Consider the following 22,877-nt stretch of genomic DNA (forward strand, 5'->3'; position numbering starts at 1 on the left):
CGATGACCTTGGATAACAGCTATGAGACAATAAAAGATCCCAGTATAGAAGATGTGGTGTTGTTATACAAAGGGTATTATTTCTTCTGTATATACCGAACCAATCCTTAAATAGTTAGTGTAATATCCCCTGCAATGCAAAGATACGTTGTCTCAAGACACAGACAAAGTTATAGGTTAGAGAGTGGTCAAATATTAGAGTGGTTGTAAAGGCAGATTTTTTTTTTTTACCTTTTTATACATCCTATGCATGGTAAAAAAAAAAACCTGTGTGCAGTAGCCCCCCCCACAATACTTAATTGAGCCCCATGGTACAGCGATGTACATGAGCCATTGATTGCCACTTCTGTCAGTCACAGCCAGTGAGCCAAAAAGGAGAGGGGGGCAGGGACGATCCACTGCTGTGTGTAAATGAACATGTAGAGCAGCAGCTCAGGAGCGAGCCTGCTTGGGTGCCCACATAGCAAGCTGCTTGCTGTGGGAGCACTTGGCAGGAGGGAGGAGCCAGGAGTTCCGGAGGAGAGGAGGATCCAGGCTGCTGTGTGCAAAACTTCTGCTGTCAATCACCGCTTGTGAGTGGGGGCGGGGCCCAGTCCCTCTTTGCTGTGTCTTACGGATGCAGAGAGAAGGGCTTGGGGATGAGCATGTACCAGTGCCCCCACAGCAAGTGGCTTGCTATGGGGGTACTGCTCGGGAGGGAGGTGCCAGAATTGCCAGCAGGGGTTCCAAGAAGAGGAGGATCGGGGCTGCTCTGTGCAAATCCACTGCACAGAGCAGGTAGATATGACGTTTGTTATTTTAACCACTTGTCAACCGCGCTATAGCCAAATGATATCTACAGCTTGGTTGTCCAGTTCTGGGAGGGGCTCATATAACATCCTGCTAGACCGTGCGCACACCTGGTGATCTCCGTGATCACTGTATCCTGCAGATCACAGTGGCCTTTTACCACATGACCAGCTGCGTCCAATGAAACAGCAGATCACCGAGTAAATACAGCTGCCGGTTATCCGCACCACTTTCCTCATGCTGTGAGGAAAGTACTGCCGATAACTGGCAACTATCACAGAGAAGATCAGCACTGATGATCAGTGCCACCCAGCAGTGCCCATCATTGCTGCATATCAGTGCATCCTCATCAGTGCCACCTCTTCAGTGCAGCCTATTAGTGCCCATCAGTGCTGCCTATCCGTGCCCATCAGTGCTGCACATCAATGCAGCCTCATCAACACACATCAGAGAAGGAGAAAAATTACCTGTTTGCTAAATTTTATAATAGATACAAAGAAAACTTTTTTTTGTTTTTTTTTGTTTATAGTGCAAAAAATAATAAAACACCCAGTATTTATTAAATGCCACCAAAAGAAAGCTCTGTGTGTGAAAAAAAAATCCTAAAAATTTCATATGGGTACAGTGTTGCATGGCCGTACAATTGTCATTCAAATTGTGTGAGCGCTGAAAATTGGCCTGGGCAGGAAGGGGGTAAAAGTGCTCGGTAGGCAAGTGGTTAAGGAGAAAAAAAAAATGAGGCTTTAGTATCACTTTAAGGGCAATTCCTGGGAGAGTAATTCCATATTCCGGGTCACAGGAGTGCAGAACTAGTGCTCATACCAAATCTTTAAACCCGCCTCTTACATTTTGAAGAGAAGGTTTCTCTGCATGCCTGCATCATCATGGGTGTAATGCACTGTTTAGTACCATGGGATCCTATAATCCGTTTGATATCCAAATAGTGACAAGCTTCTTGGTTGTCAGTTCTGCCAGTATCCCCACCCACCTGTTTTTAATCCATGTCTGTGAAGTCCTCAGTTTTAAATCAGTAGGGCACATATCGGAATTATTACAACATTGTTTTGAGTGCAAATGACTTGCTATGAATAAAGCAAAAAAACTTCTACGCTCAGCCTGTTTCCACCAATCACAGGAGGCTCCAGACTATTTTTATTGAGAAAGGCTCTTCCTGGTAGACTTGCAGTGAGATAAGCGGATCAGAAAGGCACAAAGGAAATGCATACAGCCGCTCCCTTGTACATGGAAAATTACAAACTTTGCACAGAAACAAGGTTTTTAATATATTAACCACTTGCCCTCTAGAGCTTTTACCCCCCCCCCCCCCACACTCCTTCCTGACCAGGCCATTTTTTTGTGTTATGGTGCTGCGTCACTTTAACTGACAATTGCGTGGTCATGCAACGCTGCACTTAAATTAAATGGGTATTTGATCATCTCTGCATTTTTCATTTTTTGCAGTATGAAAAAAAAAACCACCGACAATTTTTAGAGAAAAACAATATTTTTTTTACTGTTTGCTGTTAAACGTATCCAGTAAAAAAAAAAAAAAATTTTGTCAAATTTAGACCAAAATTTATTTTGCTACGTGTCTTTCTTAAAAAAAAAAAAAAAAAAAAAAATTGGTTTACGTGAAAGTTATAGCATTTACAAATATCGGTATATATACACTGGAATTTTTTTTAATTTTTACTAGTAATGGCTGCAGTCAGCGACTTATTGCGGTACTGCGGCGGGCATTCTGACACTGGGGGGAACTGACTTGGTGCCACTGACATCCCCAGTGGCACCAATACACTGATCAGTGCTAATAAAAAGCACTGACACTACTAATGGCACTAGGTTTCTTGGCCAGGCCAATTTTCAGCTTTCAGCGCTATTGCACTTTGAATGATAATTGTGCTGTCAGCCAACATTGTAACCATATGAATTTATCTTTTTTTCACACAAATAGAGCTTTCTTTTCAAGGTATTTAATCGCCACTGGGGTGTTTTTATTTTTTGCACTGTAAATGAAAAAAGAGCAAAAAGTAAAAAAAAAAAAAAAGGGGGTTTCTATTATAAAATTTTGTAAACAGGTAATTTTTTCTCCTTCACTGATGTGCATTGCTGAGGCCACACTGATGGGTAGTGATCACCAACAGTGCTGGGTGCATGCCGAAGGGGGGTGCATTCTGTGAGGATGTCCATGGGTGTCCTCCTAGAACTGGACAACCGTGCTGTAGCCGTCTTTCGGCTATAGCGTGGTTGGGAAGCGGGTAAACAGTATAGGCACTTATTTAAATGTTTTACATAACTATAACATCAGAAGGGCCAGGCTGAAGTGATCTAACATGACTTAATTTTCTGACTAAAGTTCTACTTTAAGTATTTATCAAACGCCGGGATTGCAATCGTTTTTATGTAGATAGGCTTTACACGAACAAGCTGAAGTTACAAACCAATTGGTTACTATGCACAGCTGCTAACGATTCTGTCTGCTCCAGTTTTAGTAAATTCCGCCCACAATGTCTTTGCTGAACTGAAATCCCAACCAGTTTTGTCTGCTGGGCTAAGCTCCAGCTCTCCAAGCATTAAATTAAAATGGAAAAAAAAGAGGCAGCCGTATGCACAATGCCTACACAAATAATAAAAGAAAAAAGTCCCACTAGCTTTTTTAACCCTTTCACGCCTAAGGGTAAAACAAATCTAAATGCCTAAGCACAAATTTGCAGCGTTGACATGTTTTTAGTAAAACCGTACATATCACAACTACTTTGTACATCCAGGTGAATTATACCTTGTTTTTTTTTTCAGGACAAATTGGGCTTTCATTTGGAGGTAAATGGTAATGGATATCTCCTGATATATTATTTATTTATTTTTTATCAAAGGAAAACTGGCCCAAAATAGTAAAAAAAAAATTAAATTTTTTTTATTTAGCCGTGTTTCTTGTTACTACCATAACCTACCAAAGAACAACCCAAAATAAATTCTCCATCTCTTGACAATTGCAGCAATACCATATGTGTGTTATTTGTTGTTTGTACCCATAGTACAGCCCAGGAACAACAGTGCACATTTTGTTTTTTTGTTTTTTCTTAAAACACACTGAAATTGACACCGATACCATTTTTTTTTTTTTTTTAAAACCTGACTTTTGACCCTACCCTTGACCCAAACACTTATCCTGGCACTGAACTAGACCAAACCTTGATCTAGGTATATTTTCTTTATTTTTAATTTTTTTAAATATTTTTTTAACAAACTTTTTTTTTTTTTTTTTTTCCCCCTCCTATGCCAGGAGTTAGAGAGATACAATGTATCTCTCTCCTCCATTCATAGAGACAAAAAAAACCAAGGGGGCCAGGCTGTACAGTGACTGATCACTGTGATAGCCAATCAGAGGCTATCACAGTGAGAGAAGTTTCAGGAGTCTGTATAGGATTCTCTTTCAGGCAGCAAGGTACCATGGGATATATAGTCCTTAGGAATTAAAAGTAAACCGCAGAGGACAAGCTGCAAAACATGCAGAGAATCTAGGAAGTTGTTGAGCAGATGGCCAGCAGACAGGCAGAACTCACAACCTGAAAGGAGATTTTTTAAGTTAGTTTACATTGGATTGTCAATAGCTTGTTTGTATTGTTAGTAAAATTTGTTATAAATTGAAAGTGTATGTTGTGACCATAGATTCATGTAAACTATGAAAATGAAAGCTAGAAGCTGGTTGCTATGCACAACTGCTGCAGTCTTAGTACATTCCCTTCATGTTGTCAACCCACACAGTATGCCAGAAATCCAGTATGTTCCTAACAGGTATTTTATTGAACTTGCTGCTTTTTCTGTACATGGAGCAATGTGCACTGCTTTACAGCCATCCAGATTGCTTGTGCATTACACTTCTTCATTATCCTCGCGTGCAGCCCACCTGGAGAAATACTTTTTTCTTTTCGGCCTTGATCCTTTCTCTGTGGCCCTGCATGAAGCTGAAGTCTTACTTCAGAAAGCTTTCCCACCGGGTATTTTCATTCTGCACAGACACATAGCCACATTCATTCCTATAGGGCAAGCTGTATTCTGGAGTACTTCTGAGGTTTGCCATAATTATGGCTCCGAATATGAATGCTGCAAGTGTATGCGCAGGATTAACCAGGTACCGTGGGGATGCCTTCTAAAGCTGTGCTGCTCTGGTGAATATTGCTGAATTAAGGACTAAGGCATTTCTCCAGGTGGGTTGCAGTTAGGGGTGGGGGGTTTGGAAGGACAACTTGTAACCAAGGTACTGATATCCTTTTTAAGCATTTTGTGTATCGATCTATATCAATTGCTGTATTATATTTAAAATACTTTTTCTGTGGCTTGTAGGTTTCGGTAGAAAGGATGTCGTGGAGCATTTGCTGCAGACTGGAGCCAATGTGCATGCTAGAGATGATGGAGGCCTTATTCCACTACACAATGCCTGTTCATTTGGACATGCAGAGGTTGTGACCCTTCTGCTTTGCCAAGGTGCAGACCCCAATGCAAGAGACAATTGGAATTATACCCCTTTACATGAAGCAGCAATTAAAGGAAAGATAGACGTTTGCATAGGTAAGTGAACCTTTTGTTTTATTATTCATTTTTACATGTATACTATTAACAGACCTTTTCAATGTGTCAAAATTTAAAGGCAGAATTCTAGCCTCACCTTTTTCTGTAACATCTGCATTTGGTGCTTGGTAAAGAAAAACAACTGTGCTGTTTTTTTTTTTTTTTTTTTTTTTCCTCCTCCTTTCCACTGTGAGATTCTATAAAATTAGTTTATTTATAGATTAGAAAGTGTTAGCTGAACAGTCTGCTCTCAGTCCTACCTTTTTCAGTTCAAGAATTGGAACACAAAACCCAATTCCCAAACCCTCTTCACAATGAAGGGGTGCCCTCACTGAAGGGGGTAAAATTTTGCCTTTCACTGAGCTCATCCTAGATGTAGTTTTTAAATTGGGTAGAAAATAGTGTTCAAAGCTCTTTACCCTATTATTCTTTTTCTTCCTGCAAACCAACCAAAATCTTCTCAAGGACAGTCAGATCTATGGACCACCCTGAATAATTTCTAGTCTCAGGGAGGGAGAGGTTCAAAGAAATCTATTCAAACCAAGATGCTTATCTGCATATTCCCATTTACCCACCTCCTCAGTGCTTCCTGCACTTTGCAGTAGACAAATGCCTCCAATTTGTTGCACTTCCAGTTGGCCTGACCTCTGCACGCAGAGTATTCCCAAAGGTACTTTTACCTCTTCTTCTTACCATCTTAAGAGCACACGGTGTTCAGGTAACAGGGTACTAGATGACCACCTTGGGGATTCATCTGCCCTCATGCTTGGATCTTAAGATCAGAGACATCCTTCAGTGATCTCCACTGAGAGTTGTGGGCCTCTTGATGGCCCAATTCTTCAAGACCATATCCTTTACTCCATTTTATTCAAGGCCTCTGCAATGCATCATCTTGTTGACCTGAAACAAGCATCCTCCTCCCGATATCCCTATGCACCTTTCTCACCAAGCAAGGAACTCCTTACCTTCCTTGAATTTCCATGCCAGCCTTAACAATGGGGAAGTAATTTCTACCATGGAGAGTTATAACTACTGATGCCAGGATCACAGGCTGGAAAGGAGGAGTGTTTCTATCCCTCACAATTCATGGAGTGTGGGTACCCAAGAAAGTTAAGCTCCCTATCAACATGGCCAGAATACATTTACTGTTTTTCAGAAACTAGAGACTGTTTTAGATGAGAGCTAAGAGTTCATAAAAATTCCCATCATTCTGAGAAAGAGACAGATGCATTCTGGGAGCTTAGACTCATCTTAGAAACTGAGAGAGCAGGAACCGGCCATTGGAGCACATGTTGTAGACTAAACCTACATCCCCTACAGACAGTTTTGCTGGTGAGCATGGACTTAATGCCATCTGCAGCTTAATCATTTCATTGTGTTTGTAGATTTCATATATTGGTTATATGTACTTCTTATCTGTTTTTCTTAATAGTTTCGCCCACCTTGTTTCATTAATAAAGCTTCAAGATTACATTCATTCTGGCTTATTGCAGAATAGGGGTGTTTAGCTGCATGTTGAGTTACACACAGGGAATTGTGTAGCGAGAACAGAACACACCACTTCTTCAGGGTCACCTGATCAGGTACAGTCAGACAATGCCACTGCTTTTGCCTGTGCCAACCACCAAGGGGGTACAACTTCTGGGAGAGGACTATTGAAGGCAGATTACTTTAGATGTCACCACCTGGACCAAGGAGAAGGAGTCTTTCATCCCAACATCTCCACTCTCCTGTGTCTGAAATGGGGAATATGTGGACATCTGGCCGCCCAGATGCAACAAGAAGTTACCCCAGTTTGTAGCCAAGACCCTCTAGCATTGGAATTGGATGCTCTGTCAACCACTTGCCTAGAGGCCAATTTTCAGCTTTCAGCACTGTCACACTTTGAATGACAATTGCGTGGTCATGCAACACTGTACTCATATGAAATTTTTATCTTTTTTCACACAAATAGAGCTTTCTTTTGGTGGTATTTAATTGTGGCTGGGTGTTTTTATTTTTTGCGCTATAAACAAAAAATGTGAGAGAAAAAGGTTTTTTTTCTTTGTTTCTATTATAAAATTTTCCAAACAGGTAATTTTTCTCCTTCACTGATGTGCGTTGATGAGGTGGCACTGATGCGTGGCACTGATGGGGGGGCATTGCTGGGCATTGATTAGGAGGCACTAATGATGCACTGACTGGCGGCACTGACTGATAGCACTGGTGGGTGGCACTGCTGAGCACTGATCATCAGGGCACTGATCATCGGTGCCCTGATGATCGGTGCCAATCCGTCTTCTGACAATTGCCGGTTATCGACAGTACTTTCCTCGTGCTGTGACAGCATGAGGAAAGTGCAGCCGATAACCGGCAACTGCATTTACCGTTGATCTGCTGTGTCATTGGACACAGCTGATCACGTGGTAAAGTGTGCTGTGATTGGCCTTTCACTACATCACATGATAAGCTGTGTTCGTAGGACACAGCGATCGTGGAGATCGCCGGGTGCATGCGCCCGGGAGGGCGCATTCTGGGAGGACGTCCTATGACACCCTCCCAGAACTGGACAACCGCACTGTAGCCATCATTTGGCTATAGCGCGGTTGGCAAGTGGTTAACTCACTGAACCCCAGTCCAGTTCATATATTCCTTTCCTCCAGTGTGAATTCTTCCTTGACTGCTCTGCAAAAAAGAGTAAGAGAAGAGACAAATGATTCTCATTGTACCAAACTGGTTCATTAGAACCTGGTAAACAGATATACTAAAACCTCTAGGAGATGATTACTGGCCTTTTCCAAACAGGCTTCCTGTTCCATCCTGCTTCCCAGTCACTGGCTTTTCTGTCATTCCCACATTGCTCAAGGCAAGAAAAAATACTTCCATAAAAATATACTATCATACTTGGAAATCTTTCTTTAACTGGTGTGAATACAGACATTTCTATCCCAGAGATATCTCTGTGCCTCACATTTTTGGCCTTCTTGCAGTCGAGACATGGCCAGTTTATGTCCTTAACTACTCTTAAGGGACAGATTTTGGCCTTGTCCATTTTGTTTCAAAAACCCCTGGCCTAATTTTCCCTTGTAAAAACCTTTTAATCAAGGTGTGTGTTGGATTAGACAACCCTTACAGCACTCTGTGCTTTCTTGGGGTCTTTAGCTTGGTTCTCTCTGCCTTGTAGAAACCACCCTTTGAACCCATCAGGGAACTGTTTGTATGATCTTTCTTGCAAGGTAACCTTCTTAGTGGCTAATCAAGTCTGTTAGATGTGTCTCTGAACTAGTGGCTCTCTAAGGAGCCATTCCTGATCATTCACAAAGACAAAGTAGTCTTGCGTCTAAAACCTACTTTTTCTTTTTTTTTTTTTTTTAAGGTTGTATCTAACTTCCACCTTTTTAATAAAGATATTGTCCTTCCTTCTTTTGTGCCTTTCTCCCAAGCACCTCAACGATATTGCTCTTCATTGTCTTCATCATCTAGACATTATCAAAACTATCAGAGCTTATCTAATAACAGCTTCTTTAAGAAAGGATTCCCTTTTTTGTTTTGTCATTATTATTATTATTTTATTAATATTCTACAGGATTTATGTAGGTCCAACAGTTTGCTCAGCGCTTTACAATATAAAGGGAGATGATACAGCTCAATAAGAGGGTTAGGAGGGGCTGGTGGAACAAAAGGTAATAACTGGGGGGGATGAACTGATGGGAGAAATAGAGGATTCGGTATTTAGCTGAAGGCAGGGCCTTGTCATCAGGGCCTTGCAAAGGACATCCAGCATCAAAATCTGGTATCAGCAGGTGCATAAGACAACTTATCTGAAGAGTTCATGTCGCAAACGCACGCCATAGAGACTGACGCAGTCTGTCATTTTGTTAAGAGTAGCCATGTTATTCCCTCATTCTCCTTCCACCTCCCTTACTGAGAGGCACAGTGACGTGTGTGTGTGTGTACTGTTTATGGGTCACTGGCTGGCCAAGGCCTCATTAGCTAGGTGCCGAGCTGTCTGTGAAAGCTGTATCCTTTCTCACCTAGGAAGAGAGAGGACCAGCTTTCCCAAGAGAGCTGGAGTCTCACTGGCCAAAGTACTTGTGTAATTTCACGCCTCATGAAGGGATAGCGGAGCCTCCCCCAGGAGTTGAAAGGGACTCTGAGCTAATAAACCTAGCTCAGCGTAGGTGACAGAATTAAATGAACACTTTTCAAATCCATTTTTCTCCTATGTCTCATATCTTGGAATATGAGAGACCTACATAAAAGCCGGACATCTCATCGGATGGACGATGAGCAGGCGAACAGTTTGATGGGTCACTCGGGCACATGGGAAGGCGGAGAAATAGATCTTGCGAACCGTGTAGCATACAATTTCATAATTCATATCTAAATCCCCAGGCTTGTCTGCATAATATTATACCGGCAGGTGGACTGTCGCTTGTGCAGATGGGAAGTTATGGACCAGAATATGAATTATGAAAGATGTTGGCTCCAGTCTAGGGTTCCGCCTGACGATCCCTCCCTAAACAGGGGATTGGTCTTTTACTTCAGAACCACTCCCTGCTGGGAAACTTTAAAGCAGGCTGTCAAGCCTAAGAGTAGTGAGTTGAAGCATTCTCCCATTTTTACATCGTAACACAGAGAGATCAAAGCACCCATCTGCTCTAAAACTTGGATCTGCTAACCCAGGGCTTAATGGCAAGTAACTTAACCCTTTAACTTCTCCCTGTTATCTCTTTGCTGTGTTGTTTTCTATACATGTATATACATATATCTTAGTTACATCTTCTCTGTAAATATTTTTATTGCACCTGTTTGACCCTTTTAGTAATAAATCTTTCTTTCTGAAAGTGTTGATCTGTTTCTACAGCTCTTAATTGCAATTTACGAATCCCTGCCTTTTAAAGAGATGCTACTGTTTGTGTTAACCCTCTGTATAACAGGCCTGTATTATGACCGGGTTATGCAGTCGATTATATCAACCATTATAGTGTTCTAGCGGAACGCCGAGTTTCCTCTTTCTCTGATTAAAAAGGAGGTGGTGGCAGTGTGAAGGGGTTAATTGCGTAATTAACCTGACCCAGTAACAATCGATTCAGGCTGCTGGCACATCGATCGGTATCCATTAGCTGGAAAATCGTTGTGCATGGTGCAGCTGGGTGTGGCATAGTTACGCACGTCACATCGCGGTTTTAGGTCGGCTAGCCCTTCGGTCACGAGTTTTGGTGAGAAGGTCTGGGGTCTGACGCTGCGATCGTGACAGTTCACACTATAAATCTTAAGAAACCTTCAGCACTCTTTTGTGCTCGCTTTACCCTTGGATGTTTTCTGGGCATGTTTTCTCAGCATCAAGCCTCTATTGCTCAGCTTAGCAAGGCCGCCACCTGGTCTTCAGCTCTACCAGGTCATTGTCCAAGGTTCTGCTGATTTTGCCCGCAAGTTTCTTGCAATACTTTGAGTTGACCTGACTTGGCAAAGTTCTTCTGTTGTCTTGTTGTTGGTGGCCATCTTTCATATATATCATTATATATGAAATGGCTTTTAAATGTAATTTCTGCTAGGATCACACAATGGAGACTTTGCTTAGAGAAAGATCGAGACTCTCATTGTTGACCTCTAGTCCTTATGGCATTGAATGTCTTTTTAATGCTGATTCAGTGGGTTCAGTTATTTGGGTCCTGAAATCATCTTATTTCACTTTCCCCAAACATGTTTCAAGTTAGAGATTCAGAGGCTGTTGATGTGAAGATATCAGCAGAAGATTAGTGCTGTAACACCAATCAATACAAAACAGTCCTTGTCTGCTCCTGTACAAGCAGAGTAGGTGAACCATGTTCACCCTTCATAGCGACAGATTTCAAGATTCCTTCACCTCCAGTATCACTATATATTAACACTAGCCTTTAAAGCGATTCATAGCAACTGCTTTAAAAAGCACCTCTCCCGTAAGTGAGTACGGAGTGTTGAGTGCCAGTCTCTGCTGCCTCAATTTAGCATTCTAATCTCTTTCTGCATGGTTTTAGTTTGCAGTCACTCTAGTCAAAGTTGAACTCATGTCAGTTTACAAAAATTGACCGGCTTTAAAGGAGAATTTAGGGTTAACAAAAAACAAACACACATACTCACCTCTATGCTGCAGCATCGGTGCAGTGCTGCAGCTGTCCCACTTCAGCTCTAACCTCTCGAGGAAATATACCCCGTCTTGCTTGGCGGGCAGTACCGCCCACCGAGCTCGACCTATTCAAGTGAATAGAGCCAGGCTACAACCGTCCCACAAGCGCACACAACGTATGTGGTATTTAGGGGGTTACCACAAATGCTATCTGAAGATCATTCTGAATGCAGATTGTTCTTCAGAGAGCAAACCAGGTGTAAAAAAGCCCTTGGATCCTAAGGTATTGTAGACGTACCTTAAAATCCATTTGTAGCGCAGGCAGGGTGTTGTAGTTCTGCAACTGCTAAGTACACTCACTGACCAGTTTATTAGGTACACCTTGCCTAGTACTGGGTTGGACCCCCTTTTGCCTTCAGAACTGCCTTAATATTTTGTGGCATCATGTTAGAAACATTTCTGAGATTTTGGTCCATATTGAATTGAGTTACTGTTGCCATTCTATCATCCAGTCTGCCCATTCTCCTCTTGCTTCTGACATCAATAAGGCATTTCCATCCACACAACTGCCACTCACTGGATATTTTTTCAAATAATGTTTTGTAAACCCTAGAGATGGTTGTGCATGAAAATCCTAGAGAATCAGCAGTTTTTAAAATACTCAGACCAGCCTGTCTGGCACCAACAACCATGCAACGTTCAAAGTCACTTAAATCCTCTTTCTTCCCCATTCTGATGCTTGGTTTGAACTTCAGCAAGTCGTCTTCACCATGTCTACATGCCTAAATGCATTGAGTTTCTGCCATGTGATTGGCTGATTAGCAATTTTGGGTTGGCTGATTTAGCAATTTTGGATTACCAAGAAATTTAACAGGTGTACCTAATAAAGTGGCCGGTGAGTGTATATTGAGAGTTGAGTGCAGAGATCGAGACATATCAGAGTAAGTGCCCAATCATACCTGAAACCGCATCTACTGAATGTCAAGGTCAGTGTCTTAACGTGCGATTTGCTGCAATGCAATTTCTAAAGTAGTTCTTGCATTACTTTTTCTGCAGTTTTTTTGTTGAAGTTTCACAAACATAATAATGGAAATCGCACTGCATATTGCAAGAAATTGTTGAAAATCTTCCCAAGTAGCAATAAAGTCTTCAGAACTCGCACCTGAAATCACGCTTAAATTGCGCACACACATTGCGTGATTTTAAATCACAGCGGTATGACCGGTGACTTTAATGCTCTCCTGATGCCTATGGCTGTGTATAATCTCAAAGGTTCAACATCAATAAAGTTGACATACCTGCCTTTTTGATTAGATTCACATTAGAGCAGAACATAATTCATGTTATGAGGATGTAAAACCATGGCATTTTTCAGTTTCTTTCCAGTTATGTTTCCAATTGAATATCACATAACGATACATTACTTTCAGTAGGTACATATTTTAAAGATAAATTGATATCGATATATATATTGCTTTTGCATGTCCCTCTTCCCACCCACCTTTTTTTCTGTGTGTTCATCTGAAAATCAGGATCTCTGTATTTAAAATTAATCCCCAACAAATATTCCGCTACATATAATCTGCCTAAATCATTTGAATGTTTGAGATGCAATTTTCTAGTGGGGGTTGTGGCTATCCTTGATCTGGCAATTTAGAAAGATAATCTTGAATAATGATGCACAATGCTCCAGCTTTTTACTCTTCCACTCTACAAGCACAGAGAAGTAGCTTTGGAAATACGACACAATGAAATTAATTTTAATTAAGAAATATAACAAAACTTGTGTTAATAGAATCTTACTTGCTGGAAACAATATCTTTTCAGGTAAGATTTTTTTTTTTCTTTTTTATTTTTGGCTAAAGGTTTTTTTTTTGTTTTTACTCTGAGGAAGTAAATCCTGGGAGGCAAGTAGCCAACCCCCCTTCCCCCATAGATTCAAATTTCCTCTAGTTGTTTGGAACAGTTTCCATTTACTGTTAGTGGAAATCTAAGGTTTGGTGCGTGGGCATTTAAAGATCATCTGTATTGTGCTCTGCTTTGTCCATCCATGCCGTTTGATGTGAATGCGTGGAAATTGTTTGTTAATCTCATCCCACATGCATGTGTACACTAGCACTGATGCCACCTGCTGCCTGCCTTCTTTATTGGTCTGTTCCCTGAATTATACCTGAAACTATTTATCCCATCTTTATCTATTTTATTTTTAACACTCAATGTGAATTTAGTGTTATAGCAGTAATGTACAGCAAAAGGTCTGATTTTTTTTTTTTTTTTCCCCCAGAATGTTTAGTTGCATGTATTTGTTTTGATTGGGCTTTTACTGTTGTGAGGAATGCTGAAAATGCATGGTTTGATTTTTTTGACATTTTTGTGTTTTATAGAAACTATATTGTAAAGCGCTGAGCAAACTGTTAGCTTTATTATTATTATTATTATTATACAGGATTTCTATAGCGCTAACAGTAAGGCCCTTCTGCAACTAGAAAATATCTGTGCTGGTTAGGAACTTTTAGGTAAATTTATAAGGTATACTTTCCAGTTTATAAATGATTTTTGCTTAGGTTAGTCCAGGGGTCTGCAACCTTTAAGACATAAAGAGCCACTTGGACCCGTTTCCGAAGGGAAAAAAAGACTGGGAGCCACGAAACCATTGCAACATTTAAAACAAATCCGACACTGCATATATTGTTTCTTACCTTAATGCAGCGGTGGGCAACCTTTTTTTTTTCAACTGAGCCAAATCTCGCCAAAACCACGATTGAAATTTATTTTGAGAGCCACATTTTTAAAACTGAAAATACATCCCCCATATAGTAATTCATCCCCCATATAGTAATTCATCCCCCATATAGTAATTCATCCCCCATATTGTGTCAATTCACTTACCTTTGCTCCGCGTGTTCCTCTCGCCGTGTTCCCGCGCCGTTCCGGTCTTCAGGGCGGACTGTGAGAGGAGAGGAGTTCGTCACGCTGCCCCGCCTACATCCTGACAGCCAATGTTTGCCACGCTCCGCGGGCTGGATTAAAAGGTCCTCCGGGCCGTAGTTTGCCATTGCTGGGCTAGCTGCAGAGTCCTGACTTTTGGGGCGGCCGCCCGAGAGGAGGGAGGGGAGCGGGCGCCCGGCACACAGAAGAGCCGCATTAAAATGTGTAAAGAGGCCGCATGTGGCTCACGAGCCGCGGCTTGCCGACCACTGAGCTACGGCAACCCTATTGCCTGTCACCTGGTGGGCAGTGTGCTCCGGAGGCGCAGCAAAGGTGAAAAAGAGCCGCATGCGGCTCTGGAGCCGCGGGTTGCCGACACCCGGGTTAGTCAAATGCTATCTTCCTTAATAAAGTTAATTTAAAAGTAGATGGTTTTAGGGGTAATTCCTTACACTTGTCAATTGTGTATTAGGCGTCCCTCACACAAGCAAACAGACAGGGACACTGGCAAAGAGACAAGGTATCGCTACGGGCGGTTGCGGACTCCTAAACCAATTGCAGGTCGACAGGAGTCGTAGCTGTTTGCATGTATCCTCACATGGTACAGTTACCTACAATTAGGGACACATGTATGACCTGGGACATAGATGCATTCAGGGATAGGCTTCTTTCCTTAACTGTAGGTAACCACTTGATATTTCAGGTCTATTCGAAGATTGGTGGACAGCTCTCTGCAACCACCTTTCAGCCCAGCTGCAGCAATTTGCTGTCCCTTGTAGCTGTCCATACCTCTCTACCTGTGTAAAGGAGGCTTTATACTTTCCAAACGTAATTTATACTGTGGGAACAATGGCAAAGTGTATTTTTTTTCATATTGATGTGCTATAAGTCCTAAGTACAAAAAAGATAATAAAACATTAAATAGTGCAGTGCTCCAATAGCACATTTATTATTATTATTATACAGGATTTATATAGCGCCAACAGTTTGCTCAGCGCTTTACAATATAACGGGAGACAATACAGCAACAATACAGTTCAATACAAGAGGGATAGGAGGGCCCTGCTCCTTGGAGCTTACAATCTAGGAGGGAGGGGCTAGTGGTACAAAAGGTAGTAACTGTGGGGGATGGACTGGTTGGAAGAGTAGAAGATTCCATTATTAGCTGAGGGCAGGATAGGCTTCCCTGAAGAGAGGTTTTCAGAGATCACCTAAAAGTGAGCAGAGTAGGCGATAGTCTGATAAATTGGGGTAGAGAGTTCCAGAGGATGGGCGAAGCTCTGGAAAAGTCCTGGAGACGAGCATGAGAGGAGGAGACAAGGGAGCTAGAGAGTAGGAGGTCTTGCGAGGACCGGAGAGTACAGTTTGGGTGATATTTAGAGACAAGATTGGTGATGTAATTTGGGGCAGAGTTATAAATGGCTTTATACATTATTGTTAGTGTTTTGAATTTTATCCGTTGGGTAACGGGAAGCCAGTGGAGGGATTGGCAGAGAGGGGTGGCCGATACAGAACGGTTAGTAAGGTGGTTGAGTCTGACAGCAGCATTTATGATAGACTGAAGAGGGGATAGCCTGCGATGAGGTAGGCCAATGAGGAGGGAGTTACAACAGTCAAGGAGAGATATAACAAGGGAGTGCATAAGTTGCTTAGTGGTTTCCGAGGTTAGGAACGGGCGTATCTTGGAGATGTTGCGGAGGTGGAGTCTACAAGATTTGGACAGCGATTGGATTTGGGGCTGAAAGGACAGGTGGGAGTCTAGGATTACACCTAGTACCCTGGCATGAGGGGAGGGACTGATGATTGTGTTATTGATCTTGATGGAGAAGTCAGGGGAGGGGGCACGGGCTGGGGGGAATACTAAGAGCTCAATTTTGGAAAGATTTAGTTTGAGGAAGTGGAGTGACATCCATGCCGATAAGTCACTTAGTAGGTTAGTAAAGCGACTAAAATACAAATCCCCATTGCTTTTGTGAAACCATTAACCACTTCAATACAAGGCACTTTTACCCCCTTCCTGCCCAGGCCCATTTTCAGGCAACACTGTACCCAAACTACATTTTTTTTTTTTTCCTATCATTTCGTTCAACAAGAGCTTACTTTTGGTGGTATTTAATCACCACTGGGGTTTTTTTTTTTTTTTTTAGCTAAATAAAAAAAAACAAACAAATTTTGGGGAAATAAAAACAAGTTTTTCTTTGTTTTTGTTATAAAATTTTGCAGATAAATAAGTATACATTTTGGCCTAAATTTATGAACAACAATTCTTTTTCTTTGGTGAAAATAACCCAAATCAGTGTATATTATTTATGAACTATGAAAAAGGTCTTGTTTGACTGAAATGCATCAGTGTTGCTTGTCACTTCGAGCATTTTTACTCTGCATCTATTATAAAGATATCAGCATTTTATTCCCACTTTGTTGCCGACCTTTCGTGATTGAGATTTGCAGCTGCAGTGAATGGAGACTGCAGGTCTGGCATGGTGAGATTTATACTCCCACCTGGGGAATGTTGCACAAGGGTTGTAGCACTTTTCTTTGTCATGAATATTTAGTCTGTAAGAAAACCATAAACTATGGTATATATCTGAAAATTGATCAATCCTTATGTACTGACTCATTTCTTGAAGCGCACAAATTTCAGGACAGTACAGATATCCCACGAATTAATTATTTTTGGAAAGTAGACTGTCTGAGGTATTTAGTAAGAGGTATGTCAAGTTTTTTTTTAAGTTAATTATTTTTCAAAAAAATGGCAAATTACAAAGTGAAGAGAGTCATTTTTTTTTAATCACACTGTCACCATTGCAGTACAGTGTTGTCATAACTGGTGTGGCGGTGATTAGGGACACTGACTGGTGACAGTACAAAAAAAAAACCTTAATGTTGTGTGGTGGTGTTTTTTTTTTTTTTTTGTTTTTTTTGTTTTTTATAACACGTTGTGACCAGAGTAATGTAATGTTACCATAGTAACATTGTACTACTCTAGGGAATACTAGCAAGCATTTTACTGAATAAAATGGATTCATTCAGTTTGTATTGTTGTGATTAGACACAGCTAATCACATGACGCAGGCTGTGATTGGCTCAGTCTCTACCATGTTATCACTGTGGCCAATTACAGCTAGCAACACAATTGTATAAAATGGATGGCATGAAAGGAAGCCATCCACTGTTAAAAATTGTCATGTGACCTGCTGTGATTGGTCACGTAGTACGGGCAACGTGCTAGTACACAGATCAGCCATCAGCTGTGTCTGCAGCATGGCAGTGATCCGGGATCTGGTCATATGTCTACCCAGATTGACAAAAGTCCTGCTTTTTCATCCTTTTACTATAGGCCAGGCAGGAACTGGTTAAAGTGGTTGTAAACACAGACCTGAAATATTTGAATAAAGCATATCCCTCTATAGTGTGTCCTTTCTGTCTGCTGCTTCGTTCCTCTGCTATCTGCATGAATCGCTTCTGACAAGCTTTCCTTTTCCACCTTTTTAATGTGACCTATAAACTAACTGAAATCTTTTATGGGGGAAAATAAACATAAACTAAAATAATGTGGTTGCATAAGTGTGCACACCCTCTTATAACTGGGGATGTAACTGTGTTCAGAATTAAGCAATCACATTCAAAATCATGTTAAATAGGAGTCAGTACACACCTGCCATCATTTAAAGTGCCTCTGATTAACCCCAAATAAAGTTCAGCTGTTCTAGTAGGTCTTTCCTGACATTTTTTTAGTCGCATCCTACAGCAAAAGCCATGGTCCGCAGAGAGCTTCCAAAGTATCAGAGGGATCTCACTGTTTATAAGGTATCAGTCAGGAGAAGGGTACAAAGGAGTTCCAAAGGCATTAGATATACCATGGAACACAGTGAAGACAGTCCTCATCAAGTGGAGAAAATATGGCGCAACAGTGACATTACCAAGAACTGGACGTCTCTCCAAAATTGATGAAAAGACAAGAAGAAAACTGGTCTAGGAGGCTGCCAAAAGGCCTACAGCAACATTAAAGGAGCTGCAGGAATATCTGGCAAGTACTGGCTATGTGGTACATGTGACAACAATCTCCCGTACTCTTCATATGCCTGGGCTATGGGGTAGAGTGGCAAGATGGAAGCCTTTTCTTATGAAGAAAAACATCCAAGCCCAGCTAACTTTTTCAAAAACACATCTGAAGTCTCCCAAAAGCATGTGGTAAAGTGTGTTATTGTCTCATGAAACCAAGGTTGAACTTTTTGGCCATAATTCCAAAAGATATGTTTGGCGCAAAAACAACACTGCACATCACCAAAAAAACACCATACTCACAGTGAAGCATGGTGGTGGCAGCATCATGCTTTGGGGCTGTTTTTGTTCAGCTGGAACTGGGGCATTATGAACAGTTCCAAATACCAGTCAATATTGGCACAAAACCTTCAGGCTTCTGCTAGAAAGCTGAACATGAAGAGGAACTTCATCTTTCAGAATGACAACAACCCAAGGCATACATCCAAATCAACAAAGGAATGGCTTCACCAGAAGAATATTGAAGTTTTAGAATGGCCCAGCCAGAACCCAGACCTGAATCTGAAAATCTGTGGGGTGATCTGAAGAGGACTGTGCACAGGAGATGCCCTCACAATCTGTCAGATTTGGAGTGTTTTTGCAAGGAAGAATGGACAAATATTGTCAAGTCAAGATGTACCATGCTGATAGACTCATACCCAAAAAGACTGAGTGCTGGAATCAAATCAAAAGGTGCTTCAACAAAGTATTCGTTTAAGGGTGTGCACACTTATGCAACCATATTTTTACTTACCTCCATGTAAAAGATTTCAGTTTGTTGTTCAAGGAGTTGTACAGTTTATAAATTACATTAAAGGTGGAATAAGTTCTGAAATTTCTTTTTCTCATTTTTTTTTTTTTACATCACAGAAACCTGACATTTTAACAGGGGTGTGTAGAATTCTTATATCCAATGTACTTACATTGAAGGGATATATAATGGTTTGACCCCCTGGAAACGGGTCCAGAAATAGCAGTGTGCACACCCTAAAGGAACGCTGAAGGTCAGGGATTTCTCTAAACTCGGAGTTAAGCTGGCCATAGATAGGTAATTGTTTTTTTTTTTTTTTTTTTTTTTTTTTTCGATTAGCCAGTGAGCTGATTGAAAGAAACCAAATGGATTTCCCTGTCCACACATACGAGACTTTCCTGCCAGCAGAATACAATGATCATTGCTGCATCTCTGATTAGAGGAAAAATTTCCAACAAGCCAGTTCGAGAGCAATCCGCCCTTAGACAGACTGTGTTTGAACGAACATTGCCACAGATGGATCGCAGTTTGGCCAGGCCCTGCTGACCTGGCTGAATTTCAATCTATCTACAGCAGCTTTGCAGTGTGTACAGTACTGTTGTAGATACACAAGTTATCACATGGGAAAACTGGATGAATAAAAAAAAACAACTGGACTATAACACCCTTTTTGTGTGTGTGTGTGTGTGTGTGTGTATGTGTATATGTATATATATATATATATATATACACAGTCAGGTCCATAAATATTGGGACATCAACACAATTCTAACATTTTTGGCTCTATACACCACCACAACGGATTTGAAATGAAACAAACAAAATGTGCTTTAACTGCAGACTGTCAGCTTTAATTTGAGGGTATTTACATCCAAATCAGGTGAACGGTGTAGGAATTACAACAGTTTGCATATGTGCCTCCCACTTGTTAAGGGACCAAAAGTAATGGGACAGAATAATAATCATAAATCAAACTTTCACTTTTTAATACTTGGTTGCAAATCCTTTGCAGTCAATTACAGCCTGAAGTCTGGAACGCATAGACATCACCAGACGCTGGGTTTTATCCCTGGTGATGTTCTGCCAGGCCTCTACTGCAACTGTCTTCAGTTCCTGCTTGTTCTTGGGGAATTTTCCCTTCAGTTTTGTCTTCAGCAAGTGAAATGCATGCTCAATCGGATTCAGGTCAGGTGATTGACTTGGCCATTGCATAACATTCCACTTCTTTCCCTTAAACTCTTTGGTTGCTTTTGCAGTATGCTTTGGGTCATTGCCCATCTGCACTGTGAAGCGGCGTCCAATGAGTTCTGAAGCATTTGGCTGAATATGAGCAGATAATATTGCCCAAAACACTTCAGAATTCATCCTGCTGCTTTTGTCAGCAGTCACATCATCAATAAATACAAGAGAACCAGTTCCATTGGCAGCCATACATGCTCACGCCATGACACTACCACCACCATGCTTCACGGATGAGGTGGTATGCTTAGGATCATGAGCAGTTCCTTTCCTTCTCCATACTCTTCTCTTCCCATCACTCTGGTACAAGTTGATCTTGGTCTCATCTGTCCATAGGATGTTGTTCCAGAACTATGAAGGCTTTTTTAGATGTCATTTGGTAAACTCTAATCTGGCCTTCCTGTTTTTGAGGCTCACCGATGGTTTACATCTTGTGGTGAACCCTCTGTATTCACTCTGGTGAAGTCTTCTCTTGATTGTTGACTTTGACAAACATACACCTACCTCCTGGAGAGTGTTCTTGATCTGGCCAACTGTTGTGAAGGGTGTTTTCTTCACCAGGGAAAGAATTCTTTGGTCATCCACCACAGTTGTTTTCCGTGGTCTTCCAGGTCTTTGGTGTTGCTGAGCTCACCGGTGCGTTTCTTCTTTTTAAGAATGTTCCAAACAGTTGTTTTGGCCACGCCTAATGTTTTTGCTATCTCTCTGATGGGTTTGTTTTGTTTTTTCAGCCTAATGATGGCTTGCTTCACTGATAGTGACAGCTCTTTGGATCTCATCTTGAGAGTTGACAGCAACTGATTCCAAATGCAAATAGCACACTTGAAATGAACTCTGGACCTTTTATCTGCTCATTGTAATTGGGATAATGAGGGAATAACACACACCTGGCCATGGAACAGCTGAGAAGCCAATTGTCCCATTACTTTTGGTCCCTTAACAAGTGGGAGGCACATATGCAAACTGTTGTAATTCCTACACCGTTCACCTGATTTGGATGTAAATACCCTCAAATTAAAGCTGACAGTCTGCAGTTAAAGCACATTTTGTTCGTTTCATTTCAAATCCGTTGTGGTGGTGTATAGAGCCAAAAATGTTAGAATTGTGTCGATGTCCCAATATTTATGGACCTGACTGTATATGTGTGTGTATATGTGTATATGTGTGTGTGTGTGTATGTATGTATATATATATATATGTGTGTGTGTGTGTGTGTGTGTGTGTGTGTGTGTGTGTGTGTGTGTATATAATGTACAGTCATGGCCGAAATTGTTGGCACCCTTGATATTTCTCCAGGAAATCATGTATTTCTCACGAAACGTATTGCATTAACACATGTTTTGCTATACACATGTTTATTCCCTTTGTGTGTATTGGGACAAAACAAAAAAAGGGAGGAAAGAAAGCAAATTCGACATAATGTCACACAAACCTCCAAAAATGGGCTGGACAAAAGTATTGGCACCCTTTCACAACTGCGGATAAATAAGAATGTTACAAGCATGTGATGCTCCTGTAAACTCACCTGGGGCAAGTAACAGGTGTGGGCAATATAGAAATCACACCTGAAAGCAGATAAAAAGGAGAGACGTTCACTTAACCTTTGCATTGTGTGTCTGTCTGTGCCACACTAAGCATGGACAACAGAAAGAGGAGACGAGAACTGTCTGAGGACCTGAGAACCAAAATTGTGGCAAAATATCAACAATCTCAAGGTTACAAGTCCATCTCCAGAGAACTAGATTTGCCTTTGTCCACAGTGCGCAACATTATCAAGAAGTTTGCAACCCATGGCACTGTAGCTAATCTCCCTGGTCGTGGACGGATGAGGAAAATTGATGAAAGATTGCAACGCAGAATAGTCCGGATGGTGGATAAGCAGCCCCAAACATGTTCCAAAGACATTCAAGCTGTCCTGCAGGCTCAGGGAGCATCAGTGTCAGCGCGAACTATCCGTCGACATTTAAATGAAATGAAACGCTATGGCAGGAGACCCAGGAGGACCCCACTGCTGACACAGAGACATAAAAAAGCAAGACTACAGTTTGCCAAAATGTACTTGAGTAAGCCAAAAGCCTTCTGGGAAAACGTCTTGTGGACAGATGAGACCAAGATAGAGCTTTTCGGTAAAGCACATCATTCTACTGTTTACCGAAAACGGAATGAGGCCTACAAAGAACAAAACACAGTACCTACGGTAAAATATGGTGGAGGTTCAATGATGTTTTGGGGTTGTTTTGCTGCCTCTGGCACTGGGTGCCTTGACTGTGTGCAAGGCATCATGAAATCTGAGGATTACCAAAGGATTTTGGGTCGCACTGTAGGGCCCAGTGTCAGAAAGCTGGGTTTGCGTCCAAGATCCTGGGTCTTCCAGCAGGACAATGACCCCAAACATACGTCAAAAAGCACTCAGAAATGGATGGCAAAGAAGCGCTGGAGAGTTCTGAAGTGGCCAGCAATGAGCCCAGAT

General features: G+C 41.5%; 1 protein-coding gene across 2 annotated transcripts in view; it reads left to right on the forward strand.

Moving 5' to 3' along the window:
• Positions 1–22,877, forward strand: part of TNKS (tankyrase) — a 281,917-nt gene that overhangs the window by 18,010 nt on the left and 241,030 nt on the right. For both annotated transcript variants that reach the window (XM_089670593.1, XM_089670594.1), the window contains exon 2: positions 5,133–5,357. In XM_089670593.1, coding sequence (XP_089526719.1) covers positions 5,133–5,357 — 225 coding nt within the window. The remainder of the gene's footprint in view (positions 1–5,132; positions 5,358–22,877) is intronic.

The sequence above is a fragment of the Staurois parvus genome, unplaced genomic scaffold, assembly GCF_062004578.1.
Source record: "Staurois parvus isolate SC_StPar_1 unplaced genomic scaffold, SC_StPar_1.0 ptg000091l, whole genome shotgun sequence".
Taxonomy (NCBI): domain Eukaryota; kingdom Metazoa; phylum Chordata; class Amphibia; order Anura; family Ranidae; genus Staurois; species Staurois parvus.